Source organism: Phaseolus vulgaris, chromosome 11 (genome assembly GCF_051622355.1).
Source record: "Phaseolus vulgaris cultivar YP4 chromosome 11, ASM5162235v1, whole genome shotgun sequence".
NCBI classification, from domain to species: Eukaryota; Viridiplantae; Streptophyta; class Magnoliopsida; order Fabales; family Fabaceae; genus Phaseolus; species Phaseolus vulgaris.
This window is the reverse complement of record NC_143508.1, coordinates 1,523,575-1,539,651: the sequence shown is the minus strand read 5'-3', so window position 1 is coordinate 1,539,651 and position 16,077 is coordinate 1,523,575. Positions and strand designations below refer to the sequence as shown.

At 34.0% G+C, this 16,077-nt stretch overlaps 3 protein-coding genes across 5 annotated transcripts; 1 reads left to right on the top strand and 2 right to left on the bottom strand.

Moving 5' to 3' along the window:
• Window positions 1–1,424: 1,424 nt before the first annotated feature.
• LOC137824411 (uncharacterized) lies at window positions 1,425–4,498 on the bottom strand. Its single transcript, XM_068630053.2, has 5 exons — window positions 4,146–4,498; window positions 3,886–3,936; window positions 3,117–3,250; window positions 2,367–2,467; window positions 1,425–1,903 (listed from the first exon to the last, which is right to left on the bottom strand). Exons 1-5 carry the CDS (start codon window positions 4,437–4,439, stop codon window positions 1,737–1,739), a joined length of 747 nt encoding a protein of 248 aa, XP_068486154.2. The 5' UTR covers window positions 4,440–4,498; the 3' UTR covers window positions 1,425–1,736.
• Window positions 4,499–6,009: 1,511 nt separating this feature from the next.
• ISI1 (binding protein) lies at window positions 6,010–11,537 on the bottom strand. Of its 3 annotated transcripts, XR_011083250.2 has the most exons (6): window positions 10,993–11,515; window positions 10,135–10,352; window positions 9,346–9,444; window positions 8,874–8,947; window positions 7,477–7,768; window positions 6,010–6,360 (listed from the first exon to the last, which is right to left on the bottom strand). XR_011083250.2 is itself a non-coding variant. In XM_068630041.2 (5 exons), the coding sequence occupies exons 1-5, from the start codon at window positions 11,324–11,326 to the stop codon at window positions 6,135–6,137; spliced, it is 951 nt and encodes a 316-aa protein (XP_068486142.1). In that variant the 5' UTR covers window positions 11,327–11,515; the 3' UTR covers window positions 6,010–6,134. The 3 variants fall into 3 exon arrangements, 2 of the variants coding, with proteins under 2 accessions (XP_068486142.1, XP_068486131.1); XM_068630041.2 differs by lacking the exon at window positions 7,477–7,768; XM_068630030.2 differs by lacking the exon at window positions 6,010–6,360 and having other exon boundaries at window positions 7,430–7,768; window positions 10,993–11,537.
• An 858-nt stretch (window positions 11,538–12,395) lies between these two features.
• On the top strand, window positions 12,396–15,709 carry NARA5 (pfkB-like carbohydrate kinase family protein). Its single transcript, XM_068630008.2, has 5 exons — window positions 12,396–12,966; window positions 13,473–13,735; window positions 14,095–14,212; window positions 14,708–14,916; window positions 15,053–15,709. Exons 1-5 carry the CDS (start codon window positions 12,634–12,636, stop codon window positions 15,504–15,506), a joined length of 1,377 nt encoding a protein of 458 aa, XP_068486109.2. The 5' UTR covers window positions 12,396–12,633; the 3' UTR covers window positions 15,507–15,709.
• Window positions 15,710–16,077: the final 368 nt, after the last annotated feature.

The following is a 16,077-nucleotide window of genomic DNA, read 5'->3' as shown; positions in this document are numbered from 1 at the left end:
TTATCAAATCTTTTCATGTTTTTAAGGAACAATGTAAGTAATATGAAGTTACAAGAGTTATCTTTTGTAGGAAATATTTGAATTTATGGTTCAACACTCAAACTGATTTTCCATTTTCATTAAATATTCTATTAATATATTTAATATTTTTAAAATTACTTTTGTGTTTGATCTTTATCATATAATAACATCCGTTAAATGGTGAGCCATTTCTCAAATCATGTGGTTGAATAGTGTTGGTGATAACTAAAAATAAATTTTAATTTTTTCTTCCTTCCTAAGGCTTAAAGTTTATGGTAGAGAGTAATGTTTATTCCTCTTATATGAGTTTATTTATAATTCATTGATAAAAAAAATTGTGATGTTTCCATCGAATAACCCAATAAATGGTATTAAAATCATTACCAAAAGATCTTAGGTTAAAGATGATTGTTTTGTTCTCTTATATAAATTTGTTCATAACTTGTATCAAATCTTCTTAATATATTTTTTTTTTTTACAAACAAGAAGTGACAGAAGTATATATTTTTGCTTTTGGTTCTAAATAACTTTTTATATTTTATTATTGATCCTCAATAATTTTTCCCCCATTTTATATTTTGTTATTTGTTAAGTGAAAATGTCAATAAAATTGTACAATTGACACATATTTTCTTAAAAATTATTTTGCTAAAAGAAAATATTAATTATTGTGATACAATGTCATTTCTCTTCCTTTTTAAGGTTGGCATCTCTTATATCATTAAATTTTCCCATTTCAATGGTAAAATTCAAAATAAATACGAGTAAAACTAGCACATGTATATTTCTAATGTTGTTTTCTTTGAAGAAAAAAATAATTAATAATACAAACAATGGATAATTTTTTTCTTTAAATACTGAGACTAAAGCCCCAAAATAATGAAGAATCACATAATAAAACCATTACTCATCAATCCTCTTCTTGGTATTAATTTTGAACATGAAATACTTAAAGAAATCAAGAATACAAAATCTAAATGAAAGAGAATGACATTATTTACGTCATATTGAATATTTTTTTCTTCAAAAAACATATTAATTCCATCCAATCATTGACTTTATTGCTTAATAAACAACTCATCACTTTAAAGATATAAATAAAGAAATATGACTAAAACATAAATAAAATAGAAAACCAAAATGGATTTTTTTATTGAAGATCAAAACAAAAATACATGTATCAGTTTAACTAAGCCAACGACTTTCATTTAAAGATTGCAAGTAAACGGTAAGAAATTTATTGGAGAACCATAAGCAAAATTTACAAAATTTATGAAGAATTAAAATTTGTTTAAGCCTATAAATTCTGATCATTTTAAAAAAATATTCAACTAAATAATGTAGTTACTTAGATACCATGTTCTCTAAGTTTACTGGGGATTTAAACATAATATCAGAGATGCTTCAAAAGAAAACACTGGCGCCTCTATACTACAAGATCATTTTCAACGTAAATTGGTCCTCAGCAAGACAATTTGTATGGCATGGAGTTTGTAAATGCCAACTAAGTGCAATTACTGCACGTTTATGAGGTAATACTAGTATTAGTAAGTTGTGTTTAACAAGGACATGCCTAAATATCATGACAGAAGATGTTCACATAATTTTCGGTTGAATTTACAGTATCCTCCTCCTACACTATACCTGGGTCGTGTGCATTGAGCAAATGGAATATTCACACAGTAGAACCATTTCAGTTGAACTAACCAGATTTGTCATGTGTAAGTTCCGTCATCATATTCTGTTGTGTCCTGCCTTCCTGAAATGATATTGAACAAGTTCTTGGTGGCTCGGCCAACTGCTCTAGTAGTCTTTTTAGCAGCTCCAGCAACAGCAGGTTTCAAAGAAATTATGGGCAAATTCGCCCTCTCTTGGATCATGGCTGTATTGAACCAAACTATAATTAGACTAACAAAGAAGAAAAGACATGACTGCTATGATATCACCCCATGTATCCCCATTGAACAAGTGCTTCAATACTGGATCGCTTTTGCTTGCTCGAAAGAAAATTGACTACTTGATAATTCAATGTTTTAAGCTGTTAAATGGAATTCAAACTTCCAGTGTGGGAAGAGATTGATTATTGATTTGTGTGGGAGTGTACTATTCAATTGCCAACACCTGAGTGTTCTTACAGAAATCATCCTCTGAAAAATGAAACACAGCGTTTCGACCCACAATAGGAAGATTTGGAAAAATTCAAGTGTGTTTGCCTACCCCTTTTTTATTTCTCGGAATGGTGGTATAGATAAATAACAAGCAGCTAAGTGTTGTAGTTAAGATTAAGTGGGGAAAATGCAAAAGAAAAAAATTTGAAGAAATCCCAGCAAATACAGTATACATACACACGGTTTGTTGTTTTGCCATTGAACCCATTCGTCGGATTCCAGCTTCTGCTGCTTGCAAAGCTTGAGATGACTTGTTGAATCCATCTCCTATTTCCTGGCTAATTGCCAAAAAACATATGATTAGATCAAAAGTTCATAATATCCAGGTCTTGCTGTTTCAAAGCAACCATGAATGAAACAATCTTATAAAATTGTTCAAATCACTGGCATGGAAACCTCTTGGTCCATACTTCATTACAATTTACAAGTCTTTCATGTAGAAATACGAAATGCTTAAGGTGAACAGATTGTCACAGCAAACAACACAGTCTATCTTCAGAACGAGTTTACAACACCCAGTAAAGTAAATCAAACAAAGTAGAAATCTAGAATAAGAGAGAAACCCTTTTAATGAATATATATGTCACTTCCATTTCTGCTTGAATGATTCTGTAAGAACGGTTTCAATACAGGTTTAGGATACTCTAGGACAGCGGCAGTACAAAAGTAGCACAAAAAAGAACTACTATGTGTATGTTTGAATTGCCATTTCACAGGCACTAAATGTTCATTAATACATTCCACTGCACAAAATTGTGAAGCTACAATATTGATGAATTTAGAAAAGCATTGGTTATGTACAACTGAATTTTTTTCCCAACACACCCAATATACAGTTAATAATTGAAAAGATAACCAACATTTAGAAAAAAAAAGATGGAAAGAAATACAGCAACAATGGAGTCAAAGCAAAGTAAACATTGTTACCTTAGATCACTTAGTTCTAGAGTTAGATCACTTATTTCCATCCCAGAAAGCCTAATAGCAGCCATGGTACTAGGGAGCTCCTCACGAGCAGTATCAGCCAGCTTTGAAAGGGATATTGCAGCATTTCTCATCGCCTGAGGAACACAGAAAAAGGGTATGAGTAGTTTGATTCTGTTTATGCTTAACAATTATCCAAAGAAGACAAATAAGGGTATGATATGTCTAGGCATCAAAACATAGAGTGATAAAAACAAAACAACACGAAGAAAATACAATGTTGAAGAGAGAAGTCTAGGCGTAGCCAATAAGGCAAGTTTTAAGTTCCTATTGAATGAAACAGAAGTTAAAGATCTTACACCAGAGAATAAAAATAAAAACAAAAACCAAGATCAATTTACATTAACATTCATCAATTGACACATAAGTCACGTAAAATGGGTATCTAAATTGGAATACGAGCGACCCTAGCATGCTCTGCAGTCGATGTGATATCATATGCAGATTCCAAATCCTCTTTAGGTGTTTAACAAACTCAGCAAACAGCTGATGGTTCCTCCTTGGCAAAACGATCTAAAATCCAAAGCTCCATCAAAGGAATAAAAATCCATTGTTTGAACAGTTGCGTTCAACTTGAATTCCTCTCAATTTGAAGTTTAAACAGCAAAATCTCAATCTATCAATTCATTTTAGAGAACCAAATGCAACCAATCATAACAAACGGTTATATACACTGCATTTACAATTATAAGCAACGTGATAGACAACTTACAAATAGAGTGGGAACAGCAGCAAAAACAAGGCTAGCGAATGCCACTGAGGTCTGCAAAAACGATTACAATTTTAATTCAAATCGGAGCGAGAAAAATACAACGATTAATAAAAGAATCTGGAACGTCACTTCGAGTTGCTGAAACACTCAACTCAGATTACCGCATTAAAAGTTATGAGAATATTCAGAACGAGGAAAACCTAAACCGAAAAAGTTTAACCGAAAACGGAAAAAAAAAAAAAAAAAAAAGAGGATCATACCGTGGAAGCGATGAATGCGAGGAGGAAGAAGGCTTGGTCGGAGAAGGTGAGTTTGGGAAGGGGAGAGAGAAATGGAGGGGTTTGGGGGATCGTGAGTTGAGAGTGTAGGGTTTGGTGAGAAGGGGTGGATCCAGTGGGTGATGGTGCAGAGGAGCAACGTGTGAGAACCATGGGAGAGAAATTGGGAGTGGAAGAGAGGAAGAGAAGAGGGTGGAAATAGGGTTTTGGGAGTGTGAAAAGAAGATTGAAGGTTTTGGGAGAATAAGCATGGGAGCTTGCAAGAACAGAGTTCATGGCTCTCGATTTGGGGAAGAAGGGAAATGTGTCACTATTCACTCACAAAGAATGCACTTTTATATCAATCACTGATTTCAAAACCATTCATTAAATTGTTAAGTCCAAATCTATCTTAAAATGGCTGATTTTCCCTACCAGATTAATTCAAACACATGAAATGTGCGTTTTGTTTTTAATGACTTAAAAAAAAAATTGTTTGGATATTCATATCTATAAATTAAATAAAAAAAATTAAATATGCAAATTTAAAATTAATATGTTATTTTTGGATTTAATTATCCCCTCAACAACATAAAAATAAAACAATTAAATGGTGTAGTTATTGCATAGATCTCCTAATAGCTTATGCATTTTGTTAGGAATTGGATGATCCACTAATTAAATTGAAAATAAATTATAAATGGATCCTTTTTTATTTTTATTGGAGATTCAGAATAGATGGACTCTTTTTATTAATCTTTCTATTAACGATATTTATCACTATGTTAGCTACCTTATCGGTCAGCCAGTTAATCGAGAATCTAAATTATTATATTTTCTGATATAGTGGTCAACTAAAAACATTTTCTTCTCGAGACATTTTACTATTTTCATCATGTGGGAATTAGAATTAATTTCCGTTTAGTGGAAAAAAAACGTAAATGAATGTTGGATCTTAATTCTCAACACCATTTACAGTCAGCACACAATTCCAAACATGAAAAATCTAAAACTCATAACTCATTTCTGGATATGGAAAACTTATATGAAACACAAAAATAATCATATGAATATCGTATCGATAAACAAAATTGTAATGAATGATATTGAGTTTTAAATTTTATGTTGAATGCGTATCTTAAATCATATGGTTCATGCTTGCCTCTTAAAATATGAACTATTATTCACTAACAATAAAAATACACATTAAACATAATAAAACTTAGGTTAAATTATTTTTTTAAACGATCAATGTTCTTCTTACTTTTTCAAGACCCCTTTACTTATTGACTATTGTTTAATTACATCTGGTTAGTATTCGAATTAATTTATACACATTTCAATCAATTTGCCTCACCCCATCAGAATTAGGTATTCATGTAGAAAAATCAAAATTTGCCTCTCCCCGTCAGAATTAGCTGATGCATTTTATTTATAGCATTTATAATTGAACCATGATACTAGAACAAATTAACAAATTTTGAAGTAAACTTGTAAAATTTGTATTGGTTGTAGAAGAAAAAACATTTATTTTATTATTCAAGAAATAATAATCTTATTTCCTTTAATTGTTTTCAAGATAATGGGGAACGGATGTTAAACAAACCTCAGTGATAATGACAGAGTAAACTATTAATCCTTCGGAGAACTAATATGGAGAATTCTAATGGATAATGATAAATAACCCACATTTTTTATACAACTCACAATACTATTATTTGTTATTACAAATCACAATAAAGATTGTCAAACTATCATTTTCCTATTTTCCTATTAAAAATTTAGTATAGTTTGCACCTTCTTTCCTTCATCGAATAGTTGCTGTGGAAGAAAATCATAAAACTTAAAAAAGAAAAGGATGAACAGCTTAACCACAATGTAAAAACAGTTATTATTGCAATAAAAAAAGGAGAATATACATAGAAAACTTGGAAACAAAAAGGGGGCAGATTCCCAATTGCCTAAAATTGAAGGTCTTGTTGTCCTTAACATTCAGTGCAAGTCTAAGGACTCAAGGACCCTGCGAGCCTGGTTCTGGAGGAATGTTAGTCTCTGCTCTGGATTCAGTGTTGAGTCAAACTGACTGGCTGCCCATATCAAGGAGGCTGAATTCTCCCCCAGAAGACGCCTTGTATCTTCATGTATAGTTCCCAAAGGAGCCGAATCTCTTCCATTCACATGTCCAGTGAGCAGCAGCAGAAACTCTCCACATTTTAACCTAAGATACAAAATCTCCATTATTTTAATCTAGTTATCTCGAGACTGAGCCACCACATGACAGACAAATACTTCAAACATGAATAAAAACCATACAATTTTTCATCCCTTTCCACGGAAAAAGTATGGCACAAAAAGCTTAAATACATGAAGTGCATTCTAACTTCCAAAATTCATTTATATAAACTAAGCAGTCAAAAGAGAAGAAAAAGACTTCTATTGTGCCGTGTGCTAACATATTTGCATGGCATTCTTGCTTCTTGTTTCCTCCCATATATTTAATACTCCAGAGATGCCTGCACTTGGACTTTAGATCCTTCAGGGGTTTTCATCAGTAAATATGCTTTCCAATTTCATATTGGCAACCTTTATCGCTAAATTTCAATTGTTTTGAAATGTTTAGGATGCTTTATTTGGACAGGGCTATACTTAAGAGGATATACACTAATGCTGGTTACTTGTGAGAAGGCCCCAGAAAAATCTTCCACGAAATTTCTCTAGGTGCAATAAAGGCTCTGTAACCAATAGTCACCTCTTCCTCCTTGTGAGATAAATTGGCAGTTTTGAGTAACATGCTTGTGCTGTTTTTCGAACACTCAATTTGTCTGCCTGATTTAAAGGTGTACTTTGCTAACTAAGTATGATATTTTGGAAGTTAGATGGATAATTTATCCACTTGTGATCAGGTTTGTGGCATTTCCATGGTGTTAAGGACAGAAATTTTACTTGGAAGTTTCTCCCTTCATCTCTTCTATGCCACAGGCTTGCTTTCTAACTGCCGAACTGCTCTACTCCATCAAATTTTGACACATGTCATGTGCACTCAGAATATTCTTTATATCTAAGAAATGAAATAAGGTAAATGCTATATGATCGAAGCTCACTAAATTAGAAATTTTAATGCCCTATTCTGATAGCATATAACAAGTCTCTACCTAATAGCTTGAAGAATAAGAAGGTAAAGCAACACAAATTTAGTATAATTCACACCCTTTTTTTCTTTCATTGATTAGTTGATGTAGAAGAAAATCATGAAGCTTAAGAAAAGGTATATGAAAAGCATAACCACATTGTGAAAACAATTGATTATTGCAATTAAAAAGGAGAATATACATACAAAACTTGCAAGCAAAAAGGAGCATTTTCTCAATTGCCTAAAACTGAAGGTGTTATTCCTTAACATTCAGTACAAGTCTAATGATTCAAGAACCCTGCGAGCCTGGATCTGGAGGGCTGTTAGTCTCTGCTCTGGATCTAGTGTTGAGCCAAACTGACTGGCTGCCCATATCAAGGAGGCTGATTTCTCCCCTAGAAGACGCCTTGTATCTTCATGTATAGTTGCCAAAGGAGGCGAGTCTCTTCCATTCACATGTCCAATGAGAAGCAGCAAAAACTCTCCACATTTTAACCTAAGATACAAAATCTCCTTCATTATTTTAATTATTTCAATCGAGTTACCTCAAGACTGTGAGCCACCACATGACAAACAAAATACTGAAACATGAAAAAAACCAAACAATTTTTCATCCATTTCCAGTAAAAGTATGGCCCAGAAAGCTTAAATACTTCAAGGTTTACAAATTTACAGTGCATTCTAACTTACAAAAATTCATTAATATAAACTAAGCAGTCAGAAGAGAAGAAAAAGACTTCTAATGTGCTGTGGGGTAACATATTTGCATGGAATTCTTGAGTCTTGTTTCCTTCCATTTCCATTATATTTAATACTCCGGAGATGCCTGCACTTGGACTTTAGATCCTTCAGGAGTTTTCATCAGAAAATGTGTTTCCCAATTTCTTATTGGCAACCTCTCTCCCTAAGTTTCAATTGTTTTGAAATGTTCAGGAAGTTTTATTTGGACAAGGCTATACTTAATAGGATATATAACAGTGCTGGTTACTTGTGAGAAGGCCCCAGAAAAACCTTCCACAAAATTTCTCTAGGTGCAATAAAGGCTATGTAACCAATAGTCACCTCTTTCTCCTTGTGAGATAGATCAGCAGTTTTGAGTAACATGCTTGAGCTGTTTTTCGAACACTCAATTTGTCTGCCTCATTTAGAGTTATACTTTGCTAACTAAGTCTGATATTTTGGAAGTTAGATGGATAATTTATTTATCCCTTCTGATCAAAATTTGTGGCATTTCCATGGTGTTAAGGACAGAAATTTTACTTGGAAGTTTCTCCCTTCATCTCTTCTATGCCACAGTCTTGCTTTCTAACTGCCGAACTTCTCTACTCCATAAAATTTTGACATGTCATGTCCACTCCGAATATTCTTTACATTTAAGAAATGAAATAAGATAAATGCTATATGATCGAATCACTCTAAATTAGAGATTTTGATGCCCTGTTCTGATACCATGTAACAAGTCTCTGCCAAATAGCTTGAAGAAATAAGGACTGACTAACAAGGATAAATGCAATACAATTTTACAGGACTAACTAACAAGCATGGCCATCAGAAGAATACAGCGTTAAAATGAACAAGACTGATGTATGAAGAAGCAGTACCTGAGATTTTCATCCACTTGTTTGTCTCTTAGAAGGTCAGCAACTTCCATGATACCATTACATTTCTCGAAATCCTATTAGGTAATTATCAAGAGAAATGTATTAAAAAAGGAATAACAAAAGAAATATTATTTAGCAGCAAACTCTGCTAAACATCCAGTGAAACATCAATCAGTAAATCCTATCAGCTAAGCCAAGACTCTCATATATCTAAAGTTTTTATAAATTGAAAAAGAATGGAGGAGAAAAGGAAGGAGCAGACTCCTGCAGCACAACTCTTTTCCTTTTTTATTGCCAATGACAGCTGACAAATTATTTTGCAACTTTTCCTCACTTAAAAACAAAATATTGTCGAAGCAATAACTCAGTTCTTAAAACATAAATTGAAGACAAAAGAAACTAGATGTTAAAACTCAAATGATAGAAAAGTGATACAAATTTGTAAATACTGCGAAGGCAAGTGTCAGGCTACCATTTGATTGGATGATGAATCCACCATCAACGAGATTAAAGCATCTAAGCATGCACCTTGCTCCAGTACTCCACGAGTGGATAATATATTCATTAAAACCTGCAAAGAAGAGCAATTTTTTAAATATATAACTCTGCATCTAAACGTTCATATCTTCTCAAGAATGGAGACCTCGGTGGGAGATAGAAGGATTGTCTTGTGCATGTGAGCTACTTATGAACCACAGTTTGTTTGCATAGGATTGCAGTGCAATGATTAAATCAAAGAATAAAAACTTCATTTTGCCTTTGGATATGATTCAAGAAAGAGTTGTTATTTGGCATTCCATTCTAGCTAATGCTATCAGGGTGTAGCAATGAATGTGCAAAGAAATTGAAGGGATAATTGTTCTTTTTTTAAAAAGTGAGGGTTATATATAAGAAGGGGATAAGTGCTTCTCCCATTAAGACATTGAAACACAATAAAAAGAAATCATGTTGGCAATAGTAACCGAGCTTGTGTTTATGCTATGTGCTGATGATGTAAGTAATCAGCACAAGACCATCCACAAGCAGGAAAGGAGGGGATTACGGTATCAATTTGGTTGTTCTCTTTTTAGATTGTGTGTGCCTTTCCTTGAGGCAAACATCACATCTGCCATCTTTGAATTCAGAGTCTTTCTTTTCAATAAATTAGAGAACTGAAAATACTAAAGTAAAAAACCATAAACCTCGTATGGAAAAGTCACTTGTCACAATATCAATAGTCATAAAATGGAAAACATGACAATTCTAAAGCAATGAAAGTGACCTGAATGGCGTTGTTTTGATGGGCAAGTGCCGTACTCTCTGGATGAAGCAGACAACACCCTTCTAAGACTCTAAGAGCAAGTGCAACTTCAGCATCAGTGGATGGACTCGTCACCTTCATTGGTTCCACACCAAATATATGGCTCAAGTCACCTAACTTACTCTCATTGTAATCATCCCCACTCTCTTTGAGCGAGTGCTGAAACAAAACCGGAACCACTGCAAACACCACCACATGGCATTGAACAAAAACATATTGATTAGATTATTATTATTATTAAGTGACCGATAAAGATTTTCAACCTAGACTTTAGCTGAAATTGATTTGTATCTGTTTGATACTGATTTGGGTTGAATCAGGAATCAGTTGCATGAGGTGTTATTTTGTTGAACATGGAATTACTTTTCAAACATCTTGCACAAGAACATCACAACAAAATGGAATGGTTGAAAAAAAGAGAACATCATAGTTTGAATGTGGCCCGTGCTTTGTGTTTTCAAGGTGATCTTCCAACTGGTTTTTGGTGAGAAAATGTGTTTTAACTTTCAAGTGTAAGTTATTTGATAAATCGTACCCCATCTAATTTGTTAAATGGGAAAACCCTATATGAAGTATTGCATGACCAAGTACTGTCAATTAAACACTTGAGAGTGTTCGGATGAGTTTGTTATGCTCATAACCAAGGAAGAAAAGGAGATATTTTTTATCATCAATTACCTTTTTGGGAGCCAAAATCTGGATAAAATCTACTTGATACTGATTTGTCTGTTACTATATAAACATTTCTATATAAACTGATACATCGATCAATGACACTTTGCTCTCATAAAAAAAAATGTTTAAAAGAACAAAACAGACCTTGGAGATGGGGAATGGATTGCGTTTGATTAAAGAGGTCAACGGTTGATTCAGCCTCCGCAACGGAACGGAGGAACTTGAGAATGGAACGGAGAGCGCGAACACGGAGAAAGGAGAATTCGGCACGCGCGTCTCTGAGCCCCGTTCTGAGAGCGAGAGTGACTTCTCTATACACTCTCTGCTGCTGCAGCGACTTTCCGACCTCGCTCACCGCACCGTCATCCTCTATCTTTGCACTTCCGTCCCTTTTCCCGGTTTCACTCCACAACGGCTTCTTCAGGTACATCTCTGTCTTGCTTCGCTCAGACGAGAGAAATTTCTCAATCTCCATCATAATTCATACTCGCATTTCAACAATTGAGCCACCAATGCAGTGGATTGTATTGGAACCACGTCGTTTCAGATCCCTGTAATGTGAATCAAATTCCGAGTTAGGGTTCCTAATGAGAGAGGTCAAAACAAATTTTCATTTCCAGCTATCATTCCTCACCAGCTTGTTTAGTATTTTGAAGTTTAAAATTATAAATATATTCATGAAATAACATAATTTATACTTTTTCATAACTATTTATTAATAATGTGACTTTTTAGTGTTTTATTCTTGCAGCCTAAGACGTGTCTCTTAAATGACATATAATATCAATCGAGACCAACACATACGATATTTTTAGGAATATATTTTAATATATTTTAAAAAATATTTATTAAATTTTTAATACAATTTTAAAAATGAAAAATATATTATATAATATAAATTTTACATTTTATATATTACACGTATTTCTATATTTACATTTTATATATTACACGTATTTCTATATTTGTATTCATGTTATAGTTAGATTTTATATATTATATCTCTATTATGTTTGTATCTCGTATCCTTTGTAGTTATATTTTAGATATTACACGTATCTCTATTATGTTTGTATTTATATTGTAATTTACATATATAGTAGTTATATTTTAGATATTACACATATCTCTACTATATATATTTGTATTTATATTGTAGTTTACATGTATAGTAGTTATATTTTAGATATTACACTAGTTTATATGTATCTCTATGTTTGTATTCGTGTTGTAACATGAGTGTTAGTCTATATTAAAGAGATTCAGACATACCTCTTACATGATGTGTCTTTATATTGTAGCATGAGTGTTAGTCTATATTAATGAGACTCAGACATACCTCTTACCATATGTGTTGCACATATCTCGTACCTCTTACGAGATGTGTCTGCATCCGACATGTGCTCCAACAACACTTATTAATTTTAAATAAAAAAAATATTAATTTTTTAAAAACTCAAACATATAAATTTTCATTATGATTAAAAAATAAATAAAAAATAAAATTAAAAAGAATATATAAAAGAATGGAGAAGAAGATGTGGGACCTGGAGTTTCTAGAATTAGTGGGAAGAGAGTAAGGTGAGGGGTGGTTCCGTAATTTGAGTTCTTCACTCCTTCTCTTTCCTTCTTCTCTTTGGTTTGGTTGGTTTCTTCTCCTTATCTTCCTGTCGTGTCTCTCTTCAACAACACTTCCACCACATCCACACCGTGGTTCCTTTGTCTTTGTGTCTCTCCCTCTCTTCAGAGTTCAGGCACAGAAACAAAGCAACCAATTCATTTTCCATGTCTCTCTCTCTTCTTCCTCTATACTCTTCACCTCACCTCTCCCCCTCTCTTTCCTTTCCCACACCACACCTTTCTTTCCTTTGCTTCCCCAAATTATCAAACTCCCCCACTCCCCACTTTATACTATGCTGCCGCAGGAACGCTTCATTTTCCACCCGATGTGGGCCTGGAGTCCCTGAGGGTGCACAACATCACAGTGGTATCGAAGAAGATGATGAACAACCCATGAAGGCTAGTTGCGACGACGACGAAGAAGAAGAAGGCCAAGAGACTCTTAGCTCCTTGGTTTTGCCTGAAAGATGGGATGTCTTGGGTCTCGGTCAGGCCATGGTGATTCCTTCTTCTTCCTCCTCCTCCATTCACCCTTCATGTTAAACTCGCACGAATTTGCATACCCTGTGTTTATGCTACTTGTATTTCAGAATTGTTTCGTGTATGCCCAGTGCTCTGTGTTGTTCCCTTGTAAGATTTTTTTCAAACTGCTAACATTTCAGAGCCTTCCTTGTTCTTGTTTTGTGATGGGTTATGCTGAGGGGTATCGTATGCTATTATTCCTAGGTGTTTTCCTTATGCTGTTGAATCAGAATTGGAGTTTTGCGATATGATCTGCGTAAGCGTGACTAACATTACAAGTCAGTGTAAAAATTAATCAGTATTTGTATTGAAGTCATTATCAATGTGAAACTTCAATTCTGATTAAAAAATAACACGAAGTTTTAGTTTGGCTCATGTGGTTTTTACCTTCATCGTCTTGTTGCTATGGACACGTTTCTTTCTTCTTCTTTTTCTCTGAGAACAACTATGAATGTTGAAGGCGTGCTTTTGGATTCTTGTAGGTGGACTTCTCTGGCATGGTTGATGATAATTTTCTGGAGAATTTGGGGTTAGAGAAGGGGACACGGAAAGTAGTAAATCATGAGGAAAGAGGTAGAGTTTTGCAGGCTATGGATGGGTGCAGCTATAAAGCTGCTGCTGGTGGGTCTCTTTCTAATACCTTAGTTGCTCTTGCAAGGCTTGGAAGTCGCTCTGCTAAAGCTCCTGCTATAAATGTGGCAATGACTGGTAGTGTAGGGAGTGATCTGTTGGGGGGTTTCTACAGGTTTGTCTTTATTGTTTGCTCTGTTTTAACATACTGTTTCATTCCAGTTCTGGGTAGTGCATTTTGTCTTATCTTCAGTGTAGTTAATAGTGTGCAAAAGCACCATTATTGTTGTGTGGAGTGGCCCATGGCTGTTGTGCAGCGTTTCAGTATTGTGTCCAGAAAATATTCTTTTTACTGTTAACTGCATTTAATTGATATAGTGATTGGAAAAGTGTAGATCAGGTTTTTGAAGTACTATTTGAACACATAACACCATTGTATTGTGTTACTTGATGATTCCACCAGTTTTGTTTTGGCAAGTGAGGTTGGATGAAGTTACTTGTATTGTTTGTTTACATCTTCTTTTAATTCTACAGGGAAAAATTGCGACGAGCAAATGTGCAATTTCTTTCAGAGCCTATCAAGGATGGGACAACTGGAACAGTTATAGTTCTCACAACTCCAGATGCCCAGCGAACAATGCTTGCATATCAGGTTCAGTGCTATAGATTGAATATTAAGATAGATACATCTGCTGCTTCCATCTTGCAATTTGAGGATTCTATAGCAATATGTTTATAAGTAAATATATTAACAACAATTTATGTAGTGTTTATTCTTCACCCGTCCCCCACCTCTAACGCACATTTACATATATAATTGGCTGTTTGAATTAGTCAATTACAAGAGTTGCTCAAAAGTTTCTTGAGTTCTATTCTGAAGTTTAATTGTGTAATTTATGTTAATTGCATAAACTGAAGAAAACACTGTCATTTCATAAACATATGTAAGTTTATCAACTAATATGCAATGAGCATGGACAGTATTCACCATATAGTATTGTCTATTTTTCAAGTAATACTTCCTTGCTGATTATACAAAGCACAGTGGTTATTCTTTTACCTTTATTGCCTAATTCTAAGCTTTGATTATTTGCTACTGTTATACAAATAGTAAAGTTGCTAAAATATTTCTGTATTCTGGTGTCAGGGCACATCTTCAACTGTTAACTATGATGCATCCTTGGCTAGTGCAGTTTCCAAAACCAACATACTTGTTGTTGAAGGGTATTTATTTGAACTTCCTGATACTATTAAAACAATAACCAAAGCATGTGAGAAAGCTCGGAGGAATGGTGCCTTGGTTGCAATAACAGCTTCAGATGTTTCCTGCATTGAGAGACACTTCGATGATTTTTGGTAAGACCATCACTTAATTTTGGTTTTTTATATAATAGTTTTTATCATGTAATTACCGTACCAAAAGTGAAGTTGGTTCCTAGGAATGATATGCACTTGTATGTTTGGATAACTGGTGTATTTTTCCATTCATCAGGGAATTTATTGGGAACAGTGTGGATTTGGTGTTTGCAAATGGTGATGAGGCCAGAGCTCTTTGTAATTTTGAACCAAAGGAAAGTGCTGCTTCAGCTGCAAGGTATCTGAGCCATTTTGTTCCTCTAGTGTCCGTTACAGATGGTCTTAGAGGGTCTTACATAGGTGTAAAAGGAGAAGCTGTATATATCCCTCCTTCTCCATGTGTTCCAGTAGATACTTGTGGTGCTGGAGATGCATATGCATCTGGCATACTATATGGTCTTCTAAGAGGCATATCAGATTTGAGAAGTACAGGCACATTTGCAGCTAGTGTTGCTGCCACGGTTGTTGCACAACAGGGAACACGCCTTAGAATTTCAGATGCAGTCAAATTGGCTGAATCTTTTGAATTTCAACTTGATTCCTCTTCCTCTTCCTCTTCGGTTGGCACTGATCATATTTCCAGCTTCTAAGCAGAGTTGGCACTGATTATATTTCCAGCGTCTAATCAGAGCTGGCACTTTGAATTTAATTACAATTTTTTCCACGAAATTAATGTATTCCTTTGATCAATATGTTTCAAAAGAATAGCCCTGTAAATACTCTCATTGTAAAAAGATTAGCTGTGTTAGCAATTTAATTACTTAGGCCAAGATGAGGGCGCATAGATATGTTATATCACTGTCGAGTCATAATTATTTTTATCTGATTAGTTTTACATTCATAATTATCATAATGATTACTGTGACTAATATTGAATTTGTTAGAAGTATACGTTATCAAAAGATGGTCAAGGAAGGAATTGTTTTATTTAGTGATCAATTTTCCTTAGTTGGAGATGACAGATTTTGGTTACCTTTTTTTCTATGGTCAGTGGTGATTTCTATAAAACAAAACGTTTGCTTCGAATTTTGTTTTCAATCTTTTCTTTTTATTCTGTTACTTCAGTTTTTTTAACTTATAACTGCATTAATTATAATACCATGTTTCTAAAATTAATTCTAACCAATTTAACAAAATTAACTTTCTTCCTCTCTCCTTCCT